Below are 15,322 nucleotides of genomic sequence, written 5' to 3' on the forward strand. Positions count from 1 at the left end.
ATATCGATTTATTTATTCAATATGTCTGTTCATAAATGTTTAGATGACTTTTAATATTCTAACGAGTTTCAATTTCTTTGTGTATTTCCATATTGTTTGCCCTTTCTCATATTTTATTTTAGCCTATTTAATACTTTAGAAGGATCCCTTTATAACCTCGCATTCTTCTGCTTCTTATCACAGCGTTCTCGGGTGTGAAATTAATTAATTAAAAGGTTCCAATAAGTGCTCAACTAATGGATGTAAATACTCATGAGGCCTCCCCACTGGTTAATTGCGCTAAAATTGGTCTACTTTGTGTTCCGCGGAGACAAAAACCCCTTGAGCTATCAATGCACCAGCTCCGCACGGGGTCTGTATGATTAAAACTTCTTGTCGCTTTCAAAGGGCCTCTTGATGTCTCTTGGAAGGCAGAGGGCCAATGAATACGGAGGAAAGGAGCGCTGGGAACGTCACGAGGCCAAGTTGAGACAATGATTGGACGGCGCGGAGAGAGGAACAGTTACTGCCCTTTTATAGACGACCCCATCTAGTGAGTTGAGCTACTGGGCAATATTCTGACAGCGAGGACAGCACCAGACGCTATACTCTCGATCGAGATTCGATTTTCCTGAGCTGGCCAGGCGGAGGTGTATGGCCCCGTACCCCTTTGAGATGAATCCCGTTGGCCTATCGGGGTCTCCGTCCCGCGAGATTAAACTCCACCAGAAAGAAGAGTCGGATACGGAGTGTGAGGAGCTTCAACCCAAAGATATGACAACTGACAAAGGATACAAAAGTAAGACGAGCAGTCTTCCATTCAGCGTCGAATCATTGATTTCCAAGAAAACAACCTGCAGGACTTATTCTTCTTCTCCCTCCTCGGATTCGGGTCTCGTTCAACCGAAGCCTGTGGTGGCGGCGGTGCAGATCAGAGAACAGTTTTCTCCAAGGACTTTTTACGTGGAGAGGAAAGTTTCCCCGGAAAGCTCGCAGAGCGTGTCGGACTGTCAGAATGACGACAATCAAGATTTTTGTGAGAAAGACCAGAGCACTTGGTTCCAGACTACATCTTTCTCAACTCCCCCTCGTAAGTCCCTGCTTCCAGAGTTATTTGACTGTCTAAATGTTGGTCAACTAATTAGGCCAACCATTCCCTATTGTTTGTCTATAATAATAATAATAAAGTAGTAATAGTCATATTATTAGCAGTAGTATTATTTCTAGTTTTTCTATTATTAGTCTGTTATTGATGTTATCGTATTCATGAGATCGTTATTACCTCACATAATAGATCGTCATAAGCCTAGCTCACTGTGGTCCTGACTGTCTATCCAAAAATCTATAGAATTTGCCTCGAAATGTCCCTATATCAGTCTAATAATACAACGTTATTTCAGAGTAGCCTGATAGGTCTAAACTGTGCACAATTAGACAAAGTTCCTGTATGTTCCCGATGTCTGTCATAGGTCTATTTTGGAATTGGGAAATTGGTAGGCCTATCCATTAAAAGCCACCGTGCAGGAATAAACCTTATGGCAATGTCCTTAAATGCATACGTTGTTTGGTGAGGCTAATTATGACGAAAAAAATAAGTTTTTTGTCACATAGGCGCAGTGAAATGTGTTGTTTTAAAGGGTCAGCCGCCCTTGAGGTTTACATGTAATAACAATACCTTTTAATTTATTTGTCCCTCCAGGAAGCTTAAGTCCACCTCCATGCCCTTTAAGGAAACATAAAAACAACCGAAAACCTCGAACGCCCTTCACTACCTCCCAGCTGCTCGCTCTGGAAAGGAAATTCCGACAAAAGCAGTATCTCTCCATTGCGGAGCGTGCCGAATTCTCCAACTCCCTCAATCTGACCGAGACCCAGGTCAAAATCTGGTTCCAAAACAGAAGGGCTAAAGCCAAGAGACTTCAGGAGGCCGAGTTGGAAAAGTACAAACTGGCGTCGAAACCCATGCTACCTGCCTTTGCTCTGCCATTCCCCCTGGGAGCGCACATGGGCTCTCCATCTCTCTACGGACATTCTAACGCCTACCCCAGGCCCACGTTACCTGTTCCGGGACTCTTCGGTGGACCTGTCACCTATGGAATGTATTATTTGTCTTGACTTAGATTGTGCATTTACGTTTGAGATGAAATCATATGTCATTGTATATGTTTTCAAACATGGTTGCAACACTTAACTTTACCCCCTGTCTGGAACATGGATATATTTTTCCAGAAAGCCATAATTTCCCAGAAGGCCTATAAAGGCCTATATTTGTCTACGCGACAGAGATCATTTTTAGATATATGTTGTATACATACGCTCATTAAAGTCAAACAGGCCAATACTTGTGGGACATGTTCTCATGCCTAGATATTCTTAGGCAAATGTTGGCCACATTGTTGATTGCAAGATGGTGATTGCAAGCTCATTTTATATCGAAGGCCTATAGGCCTTATTTTGTATATTTCTGATAGCGATTTCTGATAGTTGAGCAGTTATCAATGGCCAAGTTGTCAAGGCACGTGAGGCCTTAAAACACAACCCGTTTGCCACTTGCAACTAACAGCGTGTGTAATTGATCACTAGACCTACACATTTTTGTATCCATTTCGATTATACAAATGGGGGCATTAGCATTAAGTTTGTAATTAATAACAGGCCTAGACAACGTCAATATCCTCGTGCGTAATATATAGCCCTGTGCGCCATGCAACGAAAAAGTACTTAAAACAGCCTTATTGAACGTGCCTTAAAATACCAACTAGGCCTATTTTGAGCTCTCGAAAAGCATACTTGAACTGTAAAATGTCTGTCATTTGTTCAATATTGACGAATTTTCACATTCAATTGTCCGTGCACACAATTATGGAAAATCATGACCAACAGAATTATGCATGTGTACATTTGCCGCATTTCTTTCCAGTTGCAAGCTCTGTAAATCCGGTTTCTTTTCATGGAGTGAAAAATTACTTTAGAAAACAAATGTGCATAAACTATTTGTACTTTTTTACTATGAGGCCTTAAGACCAATTACAAATGGGATATTTGTATGATTAAAAAAAATGATTTTATTTTCAAGAAATATAAATAATATCATTGTAAATAATAGTGTTCACGTGTCCTGCAACTCTGATGGAAGAAGGCGCAGGAATATTGATATTTATTAAATATCTCTGTATCTGTACTGTGTACATACATGGTCTTATTTTAATTATTCTCTCATACTTGTAAAAACTGAGCTCAGTAAATAAACATTATAATTTAAACTTCTGTTGAAATGCTTTTGTCTCGTCAATGAACACAGATTACACGTATTACACCACACCGTGAACATCAAGATTGAAAGGGAAAATTGTTTTGACTGACAGGAACCAATGTAGGCCTACATTTTCTCCTAATTTTCTCTTCATTAGAAATGTAACAACAATTTCTCATTTCAAGGTTCAGTATTCAACCTCCATCTATTCTGAATAATAGTTGTATAGTTCGTTCATCTATGACGACTGGAATGGTAAATTGCTGCAACAAAAACTGCCAAAGTTTTCTTGATACTTGCAATGTTTAAACGAACAATATACGTAGTCTATATATGTTTCTTAACAATTTAATAGTTGTGCGAATTAGGCCTACGTTGACAAGAAAAGCGGAAATTATAGGCTACCTTCACAAGACTAGACTTGTGTGGTTGTTGTAATATGCCCATCACTACCACTAATAGCCGTACTCCTATGATAAATATTTATTAAAATTGTAATAATAATTACAATCATACGCTTTCATAAAATGTTTCCTTGATATATTGTTTTATTTGTGTCTTGTGGCCATTTGATAAGCTAAACGGTAGTTGAAACGACCAATGACGTTTGGATGCTATGATTTGGTTTCATTCATCTCTGTCATATTAAACACAAAAACAGTAGATTTCAACCAGTCTTATTCCATCTATCTAGTAACTTCTTAATTCCACATGAACCGTTGTATCATCCATCACCAAGCGTTTCATATAGGCCTACTCAACATGTGTCTTCATTTCTCCCATGGTTGTTTAGGCTACAGTTTTGAAATGATATGGCATTTTCCACCACCAAGTAGCCTAGGGAGCTTTAGCGAAATTGGGAGGATGTTCAGTATTTATTTAAAAAAAAAAATATGACCATCTCCAAGAAACCCGTCGTGATTTTGGAATGGTGAGCAAGGTTCCTCATGTTGGAACCACTTCACACTCCAACACGGTAGTGGGCGATATACACTCTTTATTTGTTTCCCGATCAATGGATGCACCAAAGAAATAGAGGCACTTCCACAGTTGCGCAATGTGGGTAAAAGCTTGGACGTAACGAGGTATTTTGTCAATTAAAATGTTGTAAATAAAACGTTTTGGTATCCATGTCAGTTATGGAAATATTATACCATGCAACGTGTGCTTGTCCTGCACATGCACGGCATATAGTCGTTATTGTTACCCTTCCCACACGTAGGCGTTCGTCTGAAATCTCATGTGTTTTGCATTCCGACCTTGGCTGTAACATTGGTGCTAACAACTTGCAAGGTTGTCAAACGTTTAGTTTGCAGAGTTAGCATAAAAAAATGCAGTTAAGTTTTACATTAGTGCTTGCAATGATTAAACAGCGTTTTGCTCATCTGCAGAAGAAATGTAGAAGCATTGGCATGCTTGCATAATTCAAGACATGTGACTGTTTCAAGTGTCACCGCATTGTTTCTTGACAGCAGGGCTGAAATGGCAGTTTAGCAAACCCAATAGCAATACCCAACTGAATCCATCGTGTGTCTTGGCATTTCTCCTGGGTAAAACCATTTGAATTCAAATCAGTTTTTGACAGCATCCCTTGATTTAAACAAAACTTTCCATTCATGTTTGACCATGACTTGGTCAGAAAGTGACTTTTTGGACCTGAATGCCAAAATATTCAGGAGATAAAGGTGCTCAAAGTTGACTCATTTTGCATACCCTACCATACCATGAGACATCCATGTTTTCATCACTGGAAAATATAAACGGATGAGTTTAATATCATTTAAAAGCTTGCAAACAGGGGTGACATATTTTAACCTTCAAAACACCAGTCTTAACGTCAACAGTGAAGAGGCGACTCCGGGATGCTGGCCTTCTAGGCAGAGTTCCTCTGTCCAGTGTCTGTGTTCTTTTGCCTATCTTAATCTTTTCTTTTTATTGGCCACTGAGATATGGATTTCTCTTTGCAACTCTGCCTAGAAGGCCAGCATCCCGGAGTTGCCTCTTCACTGTTAACGTTGAGACTGGTGTTTTGCGGGTACTATTTAATGAAGCTGCCAGTTGAGGACTTGTGAGGCGCCTGTTTCTCAAATTAGACACTAATTTACTTGTCCTTTTGCTCAGTTGTGCACCGGGGCCTCCCACTGCTCTTTCTATTCTGGTTAGAGCCAGTTTGCACTGTTCTGTGAAGGGAGTAGTACTCAGCGTTGTACGAGATCTTCAGTTTCTTGGCAATTTCTTGAATGGAATAGCCTTCATTTCTCAGAACAAAAATAGACTGACGAGTTTCAGAAGAAAGTTCTTCGTTTCTGGCCATTTTGAGCCTGTAATCGAACCCACAAATGTTGATACTCCAGATACTCAACTAGTCTAAAGAAGGCCAGTTTTATTGCTTCTTTAAATCAGGACAACAGTTTTCAGCTGTGCTAACATAATTGCAAAAGGGTTTTCTAATGATCAATTAGACTTTTAAAATGATCAACTTGGATTAGCTGCCACAACGTGCCATTGGAACACAGGAGTGATGGTTGCTGATAATTGGCCTCTGTACGCCTATGTAGATATTCCATTTAAAAATCTGCCGTTTCCAGCTACAATAGTCATTTACAACACGAACAATGTCTACACTGTATTTCTGAACAATTTGATGTTATTTTAAATGGACAAAAATGTGCATTTCTTCCAAAAACAAGGACATTTCTGAGTGAACCCAAACTTTTGAACGATAGTGTACATGTACATATTACCTAAATTACCTCGAATAACATGTGCCCCCGCACATTGACTCTGTACTGGTACCACTTGTAGATAGTCTCGCTACTGTTATTTTACTGCTGCTCTTTAATTATTTGTTATTTAATTTTTTACTTAACACTTATTTTTCTTAAAACTGCATTGTTGGTTTAAGGGGTGGTAAGTAAGCATTTCACTGTGAGGTCTACTACACCTGTTGTATTCGGCGCATGTGACAAATACAATTTCATTTTATTTGACTCTCATAGTCATCACACCAAAGCCAGTGTTGCCTATATCAGACCGCTGCACTATAGGAGCATGTCTGGAAAAAGCTATTTTCTTATCACTGGTGCAGAGGAATGGAATGGTGTACCAAACCATATAATATCCACTCATACGCTAGGGAGTTTTCAGATTAACCTTGAGAAATGGTTTATGGGCAAAATGCTTTAAAACTGCAAAGGCTTAAAGAAAATATAATTGTTTTCAAAAAACGTTACATGGTCATCTATTTGATTCATTTGACAGTTTCCTCCCTATTGATGATACGTTTTTGTTTCCATGTTATAATCTTGGGTATATTTTGTTTTCATGTATTTTCATGAGGACCACAATGGAAATACGTTTTAAAACTGTTTTGCCATCCTCAATGATTTTAATGGCATGGTACTGTATCTACATGTGTGGTTGTATTGGGTTTTAAAATGGTCAAATATATCAATGGGAAAATATGTATGGACGGTTTTGTTCAAATCGAAAGGGGTGCGGGCAAAAAGTCGAATGGATTTACCCTCCTTTGAAGATTGCGTAGTTTAGATCGAGAACATTGAGTTTTATTACGTCTCTGTAATGTCTACGTTGCTGCTACTCTTAGTTATTATCTATGCATAGCCGCTTTAATAACTCTACCTACATGTACATAATTACCTCGAATGACTGTACGGGCACACCCTGTATATAGCCCCGCTATTGTCATTTACTGCTGCTCTTTAATTATTTGTTATTCTTATCTCTTACCTTTTTTTTTTTTAGGTATTTTCTTAAAAACTGCATTGTTGGTCAAGAGCTTGTAAGTAAGCATTTCACTGTAAGGTCTACTACACCTGTTGTATTCGGCGCATGTGACAAATAACATTTGTTTTGAAGATGCGAAGCGATGCCATCTCTGCCAAGTCAGTGGCACTCATTTACCAAATACAATCTTTGACAAAGAATATCAACTCCCGCAATGATAAACTTTCTACATGATCTAATAGCAATATATTTAATTTAATAGTAATATTGGATCAATGAGGCAATGGTGACTGGCTTGTCCAGAAAAAACTCTTAACACTACCCATATGACTTGTAACTCACTGCTTCTGCTTCCTGAGCATCGATGGCACTGAACCGTAGGGGGGAAAGCAACATCTAAACGAGTGCAGTTATAGCCAACGAACCAATCACATTAGCACATCACGTGGGCACATTGGCAAAACCCTATTTTCTGAAGGGTTCCACCTTCTTCTCAAACTCATCCACCATCCCTGCTCTGGCCACCTCAGTCTTGTAGTAACTCCAGTCGATTTTACTACCGGCTTCTCTGGCAGAGACTTTAGCCTTTGTGAACACACACATAGAGAGAAATCAGAGGGATCCTACAAGCTAGTACCATGAGAATGATAGAGGAATTTTCTTTGTATCTGTTCCATTATGGCATCTGTGAGCGCACAGTCAATGACATTGAGTCCATCTTCCGTTTGAAGCTGTCCATTTTCTTCTTCTTCTACTACTTCTATGAGTTGGTAAACAAACTGAAAGGGTGCATACCGCCACCTGGAGTGTGTTGTTTGAACAGGTAAAAAGCCAAGGTTGGCGATTTACTGCCACCTGCAGCTATGGAATGTTTGCTAATGAGTGTAATTCATGGGCTGATTCCTCTCGATGACCCGGATAGAATTATGTGAGCCTTCCTTAACCTATAGGATGTTCCACCCAGTTAACTACTTCAAGATGTTGAAAGTCCTCAATTGTGCTGCCCAGGCTAAAACAGGATTTTGAGCACTAGAGTCCTCTATCTATGGGCAGTGCATGGTCAGGAAAAACTCATAGCCCTAAATGTTAGGTATATTTGACTTTATCACAAAAATAGATCATCTACAGATCCGAGTACATTATTTTATTGTCATGATTATTTTATTTCCTTGAGAAATAGTTTGTTTTCTCTATGCTTTTTTCCTAAGGTTTTCAGAGGAAGTAGTAATAGTGCCATATCTAATGACACAAACATTAAATTGGTTTTTGAGCCAAACATTTGTTTGTTGCGTCACTAATTTAGCTTTCTTAACATGCATTTTGTCAATTAAATATTACCACTACAAAATAGAAATGTTGATGATGTAATGGCTGTTTCTAATCATCAAGCTTTGATGATTTGAATCAGCTGTGTAGTGCTAGGGCAAAAAACAAAACGAAACCCTCTCCTAACCTGCCACGTTAGTTCTCCTAACCTGCCACGTTAGTTCTCCTAACCTGCTGTGTAAGTCTACCTAACCTGTTATGAAAGGTCACTCCCAAAACCGGCAGCCTGCTTTGAGAACAGTGTGAGTTTCCACTAATGTGATACACATGTAAATTATATGTTCCAAGTTAAATATCCCAGATAATAAACGCTATGGTGTACTGACAAGTTAGCACCACTGGGTGGCAGTATATGCATGTACTTGGCTCCAGGTTGAATGTGGCACCAAGACTCAGCACACTTTTCATACTTGCACAAATATATGAAATTAGTATTGTGAATGCTTTAAGTGTTTCTTGTTGTTAACTGAATTGATTTATGTCAATGCTGAATTACTATATGGATTACATTTTAGTCATTTAGCAGAGTGACTTAAAATTTGTGCATTCATTTTAAAATAGCTAGGTGAGACAACATCAAAATCGTATAATGTTCAATTTCCCTCAAAGTATTAATTAGCTAAGTCAGTGTTAGCGGGAAAAGAGAAGTGCCTTTTTGGGGGGTTTCAGATGGTTTCAAAAGATGGACAGGGACTTCGCTGTGCCGACTTTAGGGGGAAGCTTGTTCCACCATTGGGGTGCCAGGACAGAGAAGAGCTTTGACTGGGCTGAGCGGGAGGTGACCCCCCCGTAGGGATGGGAGGGTCAAGAGACCAGATGTGGCTCGGTTTGGGGTGTATAGGGTTTGAGCATAGCCTGAAGGTAAGTGGATGCAGTTCCCCTTGCTGCTCCATAGGCAAGCACCAGGGTCTTGAAGATGATATGAGCTTCGACTGGAAGCCAGTGGAGTATGCGGAGGAGCGGGTTGACATGGAAGGTTGAACACCAGGTGGACTGTGGAATTCTGGATACATTTCAGGGGTTTGATGGCACAAGCGGGGAGCTCAGCCAAAGCAGAGTTGCAGTAGTCTAGATGGGAGATGACAAGTGCCTGGATTAGGACCTGCGCCGCTTCCTGTGTGAGGAAAGGTCGTACTCTATGGATGTTGTAGCGCATGAACCTGCAGGAACGAGTCACTTCTTTGATGTTTGCAGAGAACGACAGGGTGTTGTCCAGGGTCACGCCAAGGTTCTTTGCACTCTGGGAGGTGAACACTGTAGATTTGTCTTGAAGTGGACAAGCCTTTCCCAGGAGGAAGAGCAGCTCTGTTTTGACGAGGTTGAGCTTGAGGTGGTGGGCCGACATCCAAGGTGAGATGTCTGCCAGGCACACAGAGATGCGTGTCACCACCTGGGTGTCAGAAGGGGGGAAGGAGAAGAGCAGTTGAGTGTCATCTGCATAGCAATGATAGGAGAGACCATGTGACAACCGAGTAACTTGGTGTACATAGAAAAGAGGGGCATAGCGTTTTGGATGTGGCGTTACCCTAATTATAGGGCCTTTAAACCATCACAACAGTGATTGAATCAATCACCCCTCATTCAATACTAAGTACTGATGAATATCATTATATTTTATAAATTGCTGCCTTATCTTTCCTATCTAACATACATCTTGGTAGATGTCTGAAGATTCTGGTAACATTTTTTGTGTGACATTTTTTATTTTAATATTATAATGATGGCACCTGTAGAAAGTGGGCAATGTCATGGACTACATACCCAGTTGATCAATATGTATTGTCATTAGTTTGTAGTCGGGTTCAAGGATCCATCATAAATATTTTATTAGCAGCTAAAGTGATTGTTCAGTTATCAAGATTAATTTACTAAAATCATGCATAAACTGTACAGTACATTTTTGGTTTGTTATCTCTTGTTACTGGTTAGTGTAATCGTCAGTCATATACACCTCGCCAATCACAGGTTTATTTGTAGCGTCCCCTTCTCAACCTTGCAGTGCGACTGGCTACTTCTCTCATATGTATATTTAGATAGGCGGGCTATGTTGTAACATTTCATCCCTGGATGCAGATTGGATTAGATATCCACGATTTCAGATTTTGATTGGCCTGCTGCTCATGTAGAATAAAAAAATAGGAGGAGTTGTATTACAGATAATTTCCGCTATGTGTGTTATTTGACAGTACTGTAAAGCTTGACGAGAAACACGCAGTTCAGGTAAGGGTGTTCATCGTTTTAGTCACTTTACATGTCGATAAATATCATGACATTTATAGTGAGAGGTCTGTCTAGCTGAATAAATTGACATATGGATGCGTCTTTGTGGTAGAGATTGTGTCACCAAATGTCCAGATAGCGCGCAGGCTGTGCCGAGCATGTCAATCAATAAGCACTGTCCCTGCTGAGGTCAAAAGACTGCATCTTTGCATTAACCAGATTCTGGTGGTTTTTCTGCAGTTAACGGCTAGTTAACGGCTAGCCAGCAGGGACAGTGAGGTAGGTGTATGATGCTTGCCTGCTGTTTCAAAGCGTGTCAACTTAGCTAGCTACCGTAACCAGGCTACTGAATGTTGTGGTGTAGCGGCACACATTGTAACTGTTAGCTATGTAACTAGCTACAAAATAATGAGATTACTTAATTGAGTACACGTTTCTAATGGGCTTTCCAGATCATATTTGGCCCTGTAGTACTGCTAAGGTAGATGAGTGCCTAGACACGAAATTAGCACCACTTCACCAGTTTCATTACCGTACTCTGCGCAAAAACATACCCACGGTTTGCGCAGGTCCGACCGAGAATGCGGCTACGTTAGATTCAGAAGGGCAGACCAGGTTATTAATGAGGGCTATAGTAATGCAACGCTACACGCGAATTATGCAACAACTATTTTGACATAGAAACCCGAGTTGACCTACTATTGCCACACTGTCCTGCGACCGTTCACAACTGCACACAACTCATGAGCTACTAATTCATGCCACAAAGGCGATACTCTAGTTAACCTACACATTTGAAAACGGTAATATGGTTCATGCTAATTGATAGACTTTAGGGAGCAAAGGTCAAGTTGGGCTATATGCTTACGTCTGGTTTCTGTTCTCTATGGCCCTCGTTATTGCACATCATAGAAAGTTGGCTAAGTCAGAGATCATGTACTTTCTGTCCATAGTCACCACAGTAGTTTGTCTGTTCTCTAGGGTCTGACAGGCTGACCCAGTATAAACAACATGCTTATAGGCTGTTGTTGGTGGTGTTAATCCCTGGCCCAGAATGGGCAGTGTACGTAAATAAAACAGGTTTGGTTGTGCTATTATTTCTCCTGGTGTGAGAGGGAGGGGAGGAGGAATGACGAGAGAGGGAAAGAGAGTTTGCCCATGCCTGGGCCTAGGGACATCAACACTGGCAGCATTGTTTTGAGGACAATGGGAATAGCCACCAAGCTATATGGAGGCGTTACTGCAGAGTGGGAGAGAGAGACAGCTGCTTCTGCTAGAGGAGATTTCTGTAACATTTGACCCTTTTCACTGACCGTGATCTTATTACGCTGTAATAATTCTGCTAGCCCAAGCCTTGTAGTAGTGTGCAATGAATGCAATAGTTAGCATAGGCCTACGTGTTACACAATAGGATATACACTGTGACAACAACACTTAATATTCACTGAGATGGCATGAAGGGACACGGCAACTCGCTCTTGGGATCATTGGACACTCAGTACTTTAAGTTTGCCAGATTGATTGTCTTTTATCCTTCGAGAGCTAATTCTTTCCACAACAAAAGCCTAGCACTTCAGCTGTGTGTGAGGGGCAGGGAAAATGTCATGATGAGCCAATGGAAACGTGTAGGTTTTCCTTTCTATATGATTACCCTGGGTCTCCTTGTTGTCTATACAGCACAGACCAGCAGAGCATGTGATGTTTCCAGAGCCAGACGGTACTGCTTGGCTGGGTGGAATCACGTTTACCATGGTATTTCATTAAAATGGGCATTTATGAACATAGGGATATTCAATAGTTTGGGTACTTAGTTTTGCTTCAGCAGGTGGTTAAATGAGTCAAACACAAATGAACAGTGGAGGATGAGAGAGGGTAGTAGAGAGAATAGACTTTGATGATACACATCCTGTTTCAGGTCTGTTTGTGACAGGCTATGCAATATGACAGTCCACTGTCAACCACTCTCTCTGCTTTCATCCAATGCAGCTCTTGGCCTCTGGTTCCTAGACCATGATGTCATGGATTATCCCTATAGCTGGGGTTCAAAAGTACATACAGAGCATTTGAAAAAAGTATTCAGACCCCTTCACTTCTCTACATTTTGTTACGTTAGCCTTATTCTAAAATATATATATATTTTTTTTACTTCTCAATTTACACACAATAACCCATAATGACAAAGCAAAAACAGGTTTAGAAATTAGTATTCAGGCCCTTTACTCAGTACTTTGTTGAAGCCCCTTTGGCACCGATTACAGCCCTAAGTCTTCTTGGGTATGATGCTACAAGCTTGGCACACCTGTATTTGGGGAGTTTCTCCCATTCTTCTCTGCAGATCCTCTGAAGCTCTGTCAGGTTGGATGGGCAGCGTTGGTGCACAGGAACAGCAATTTTCAGGTCTCTCCAGAGATGTTAGATCGGGTTCAAGTCTGGGTTCTGGCTGGGCCACTCAAGTACATTCAGAGACTTGTCCCACAGCTACGACCGCTTTGTGATTAGGGTCGATGTCCTGTTGGAAGGTGAACCTTCGTCCCAGTCTGAGGTCTTGAGCGCTCTGGAGCAAGTTATCATAAAGGATCTCTGTCCTTTGCTCTGTTAATCTTTTCCTCGATCCCAACTAGTCTCCCAGTCCCTGCCGCTGAAAAACATCCCCAAAGCATGATGCTGCTACCACCATGCTTCACCATAGAGATGGTGTCCAGTCTACCATAAAAGCTTGATTGGTAGAGTGCTGCAGAGATGGTTGTCCTTCTGGAAGGTTCTCCCAGCTTCACAGAGGAACTCCTGAGCTGTTTCAGAGTGACCATCAAGTTCTTGGTCACCTCCCTGACTAAGGCCCTTCTCACGCGGTTGCTCAGTTTGACCTCATGGCTTGGTTTTTTCTCTGACATGCACTGTCATCTGTGGGACCTTTTTATATAGACAGGTGTATGCCTTTCCATATCATGTCCAATCAATTGAATTTACCACAGGTGGACTCCAATCAAGTTGTAGAAACATCTCAAGGATGATCAATGGAAACAGGATGCACCTGTGCTCAATTTTGAGTCTCATTGCAAAGGGTCTGAATAATTATGTAAATAAGGTATTTCTGTATTTCATTTTTTATAAATTTGCAAAAAAAATCCCACTGTGTCATTGAGGTATTGTGTGTAGATTGAGGATTTCTTAAAATTGTATCTATTTTAGAATAAAACTGTAACGTAACAAAATGTGGAAAAAGGGAAGGGGTCTGAATACTTTCCGAAGGCACTGTAGTAGGCCTTAACCATATCACATTAGCTTTTATGGCTAAATATCTGTCTGTTAGCCTAGCTAGGGTATGTTTGATCAGCTTCAGTGGCAGTCAATGGAGGTTTGAATTAGAGGTTGACCGACTGATTTTTCAACACCGATACCGATTATTGGAGGACCAAAAAAAGCCGATACATACCCATTAATCGGACGATTTTTGTATGTATGTATGTATGTATGTATGTATGTATGTATGTATGTATCATTTTGTCTGTCATAGTTCAAGTGTACCTATGATGAAAATTACAGGCCTCTCATCTTTTTAAGTGGGAGAACTTGCACAATTGGTGGCTGACTAAATACTTTTTTGCCCCACTGTATGTGTAATAATGACAATTACAACAATACTGAATGAACAATGAACACTTTTATTTTAACTTAATATAATACATCAAAATCAATTTAGTCTCAAACAAATAATGAAACATGTTCAATTTAGTTTAAATAATGCAAAAACAAATTGTTGGAGAAGAAAGTAAAAGTGCAATATGTGCCATGTAAAAAAGCTAACATTTCAGTTCCTTGCTCAGAACATGAGAACATATCAAAGCTGGTGGTTCCTTTTAACATGAGTCTTCAATATTCCCAGTTAAGAAGTTTTAGGTTGTAGTTATTATATTACTATTTCTCTCTATACCATTTGTATTTCATATACCTTTGACTATTGGATGTTCTAATAGGTACTTTAGTATTGCCAGCCTAATCTCGGGAGTTGATAGGCTTGAAGTCATAAACAGCGCAGTGCTTGAAGCATTGTGAAGAGCTGCTGGCAAACGCAGTAAAGTGCTGTTTGAAGGAATGCTTACGAGCCTGCTGCTGCCTACCACCGCTCAGTCAGACTGCTCTATCAAATCATAGACTTAATTATAGTATAATAACACACAGAAATACGAGCCTTAGGTCATTAATATGGTCAAATCCGGAAACTATCCTTTCGGGGGGAAAAAATGTTTATTCTTTCAGTGAAATACGGAACCGTTCCGTATTTTATCTAACGGGTGGCATCCATAAGTCTAAATACTGCTGTTACATTGCACAACCTTCAATGTTAAGTCATAATTACGTAAAATTCTGGCAAATTAGTTCGCATTGAGCCAGGCGGCCCAAACTGTTGCATAGACCTTGACTCTGCGTGCAATGAACGCAAGAGAAGTGACACAATTTCACCTGGTTAATATTGCCTGCTAGCCTGGATTTCTTTTAGCTAAATATGCAGGTTTAAAAATATATACTTCTGTGTATTGATTTTAAGAAATGCATTGATGTTTATGGTTAGGTACAGTTGTGCAACGATTGTGCTTTTTTCGCAAATGCGCTTTTGTTAAATCATCCCCCGTTTGGCGAAGTTGGCTGTTTTTTGTTAGGAAGAAATAATCTTCACACAGTTCGCAACGAGCCAGTCGGCCCAAACAGCTGCATATACCCTGATTCTATTGCACAGAACGCAAGAGAAGTGACACAATTTCCCTAGTTAAAATAAATTAATGTTAGCAGGCAATATTA

The 15,322-nt window shown here is 40.3% G+C and overlaps 2 protein-coding genes across 5 annotated transcripts in view; both read left to right on the plus strand.

Annotated features, from left to right (window-relative positions):
* Positions 1–529: 529 nt before the first annotated feature.
* On the plus strand, positions 530–3,246 carry LOC110485794 (homeobox protein MSH-C). Its single transcript, XM_021556959.2, has 2 exons — positions 530–1,069; positions 1,679–3,246. The coding sequence occupies exons 1-2, from the start codon at positions 634–636 to the stop codon at positions 2,092–2,094; spliced, it is 852 nt and encodes a 283-aa protein (XP_021412634.2). The 5' UTR covers positions 530–633; the 3' UTR covers positions 2,095–3,246.
* Positions 3,247–10,415: 7,169 nt separating this feature from the next.
* The window catches only part of LOC110485795 (patatin-like phospholipase domain-containing protein 6), a 37,619-nt gene continuing 32,712 nt past the window's right edge, over positions 10,416–15,322 (plus strand). For all 4 annotated transcript variants that reach the window (XM_036940440.1, XM_036940442.1, XM_036940441.1 and 1 more), the window contains exon 1: positions 10,416–10,525. The gene's annotated coding sequence lies outside the window, so the exon portion shown is untranslated. The remainder of the gene's footprint in view (positions 10,526–15,322) is intronic.

This window comes from Oncorhynchus mykiss, chromosome 13 (assembly GCF_013265735.2).
Source record: "Oncorhynchus mykiss isolate Arlee chromosome 13, USDA_OmykA_1.1, whole genome shotgun sequence".
NCBI classification, from domain to species: domain Eukaryota; kingdom Metazoa; phylum Chordata; class Actinopteri; order Salmoniformes; family Salmonidae; genus Oncorhynchus; species Oncorhynchus mykiss.

What these genes read in the sequence shown, in the direction of transcription:
- LOC110485794 (XM_021556959.2), top strand. Translation starts at nt 634, where the DNA reads ATGGCCCCGTACCCCTTTGAGATGAATCCCGTTGGCCTATCGGGGTCT. An exon ending in ATCTTTCTCAACTCCCCCTC is followed by an intron (nt 1,070 to 1,678) that starts GTAAGTCCCTGC and finishes TTGTCCCTCCAG; the next exon opens with GAAGCTTAAGTCCACCTCCA.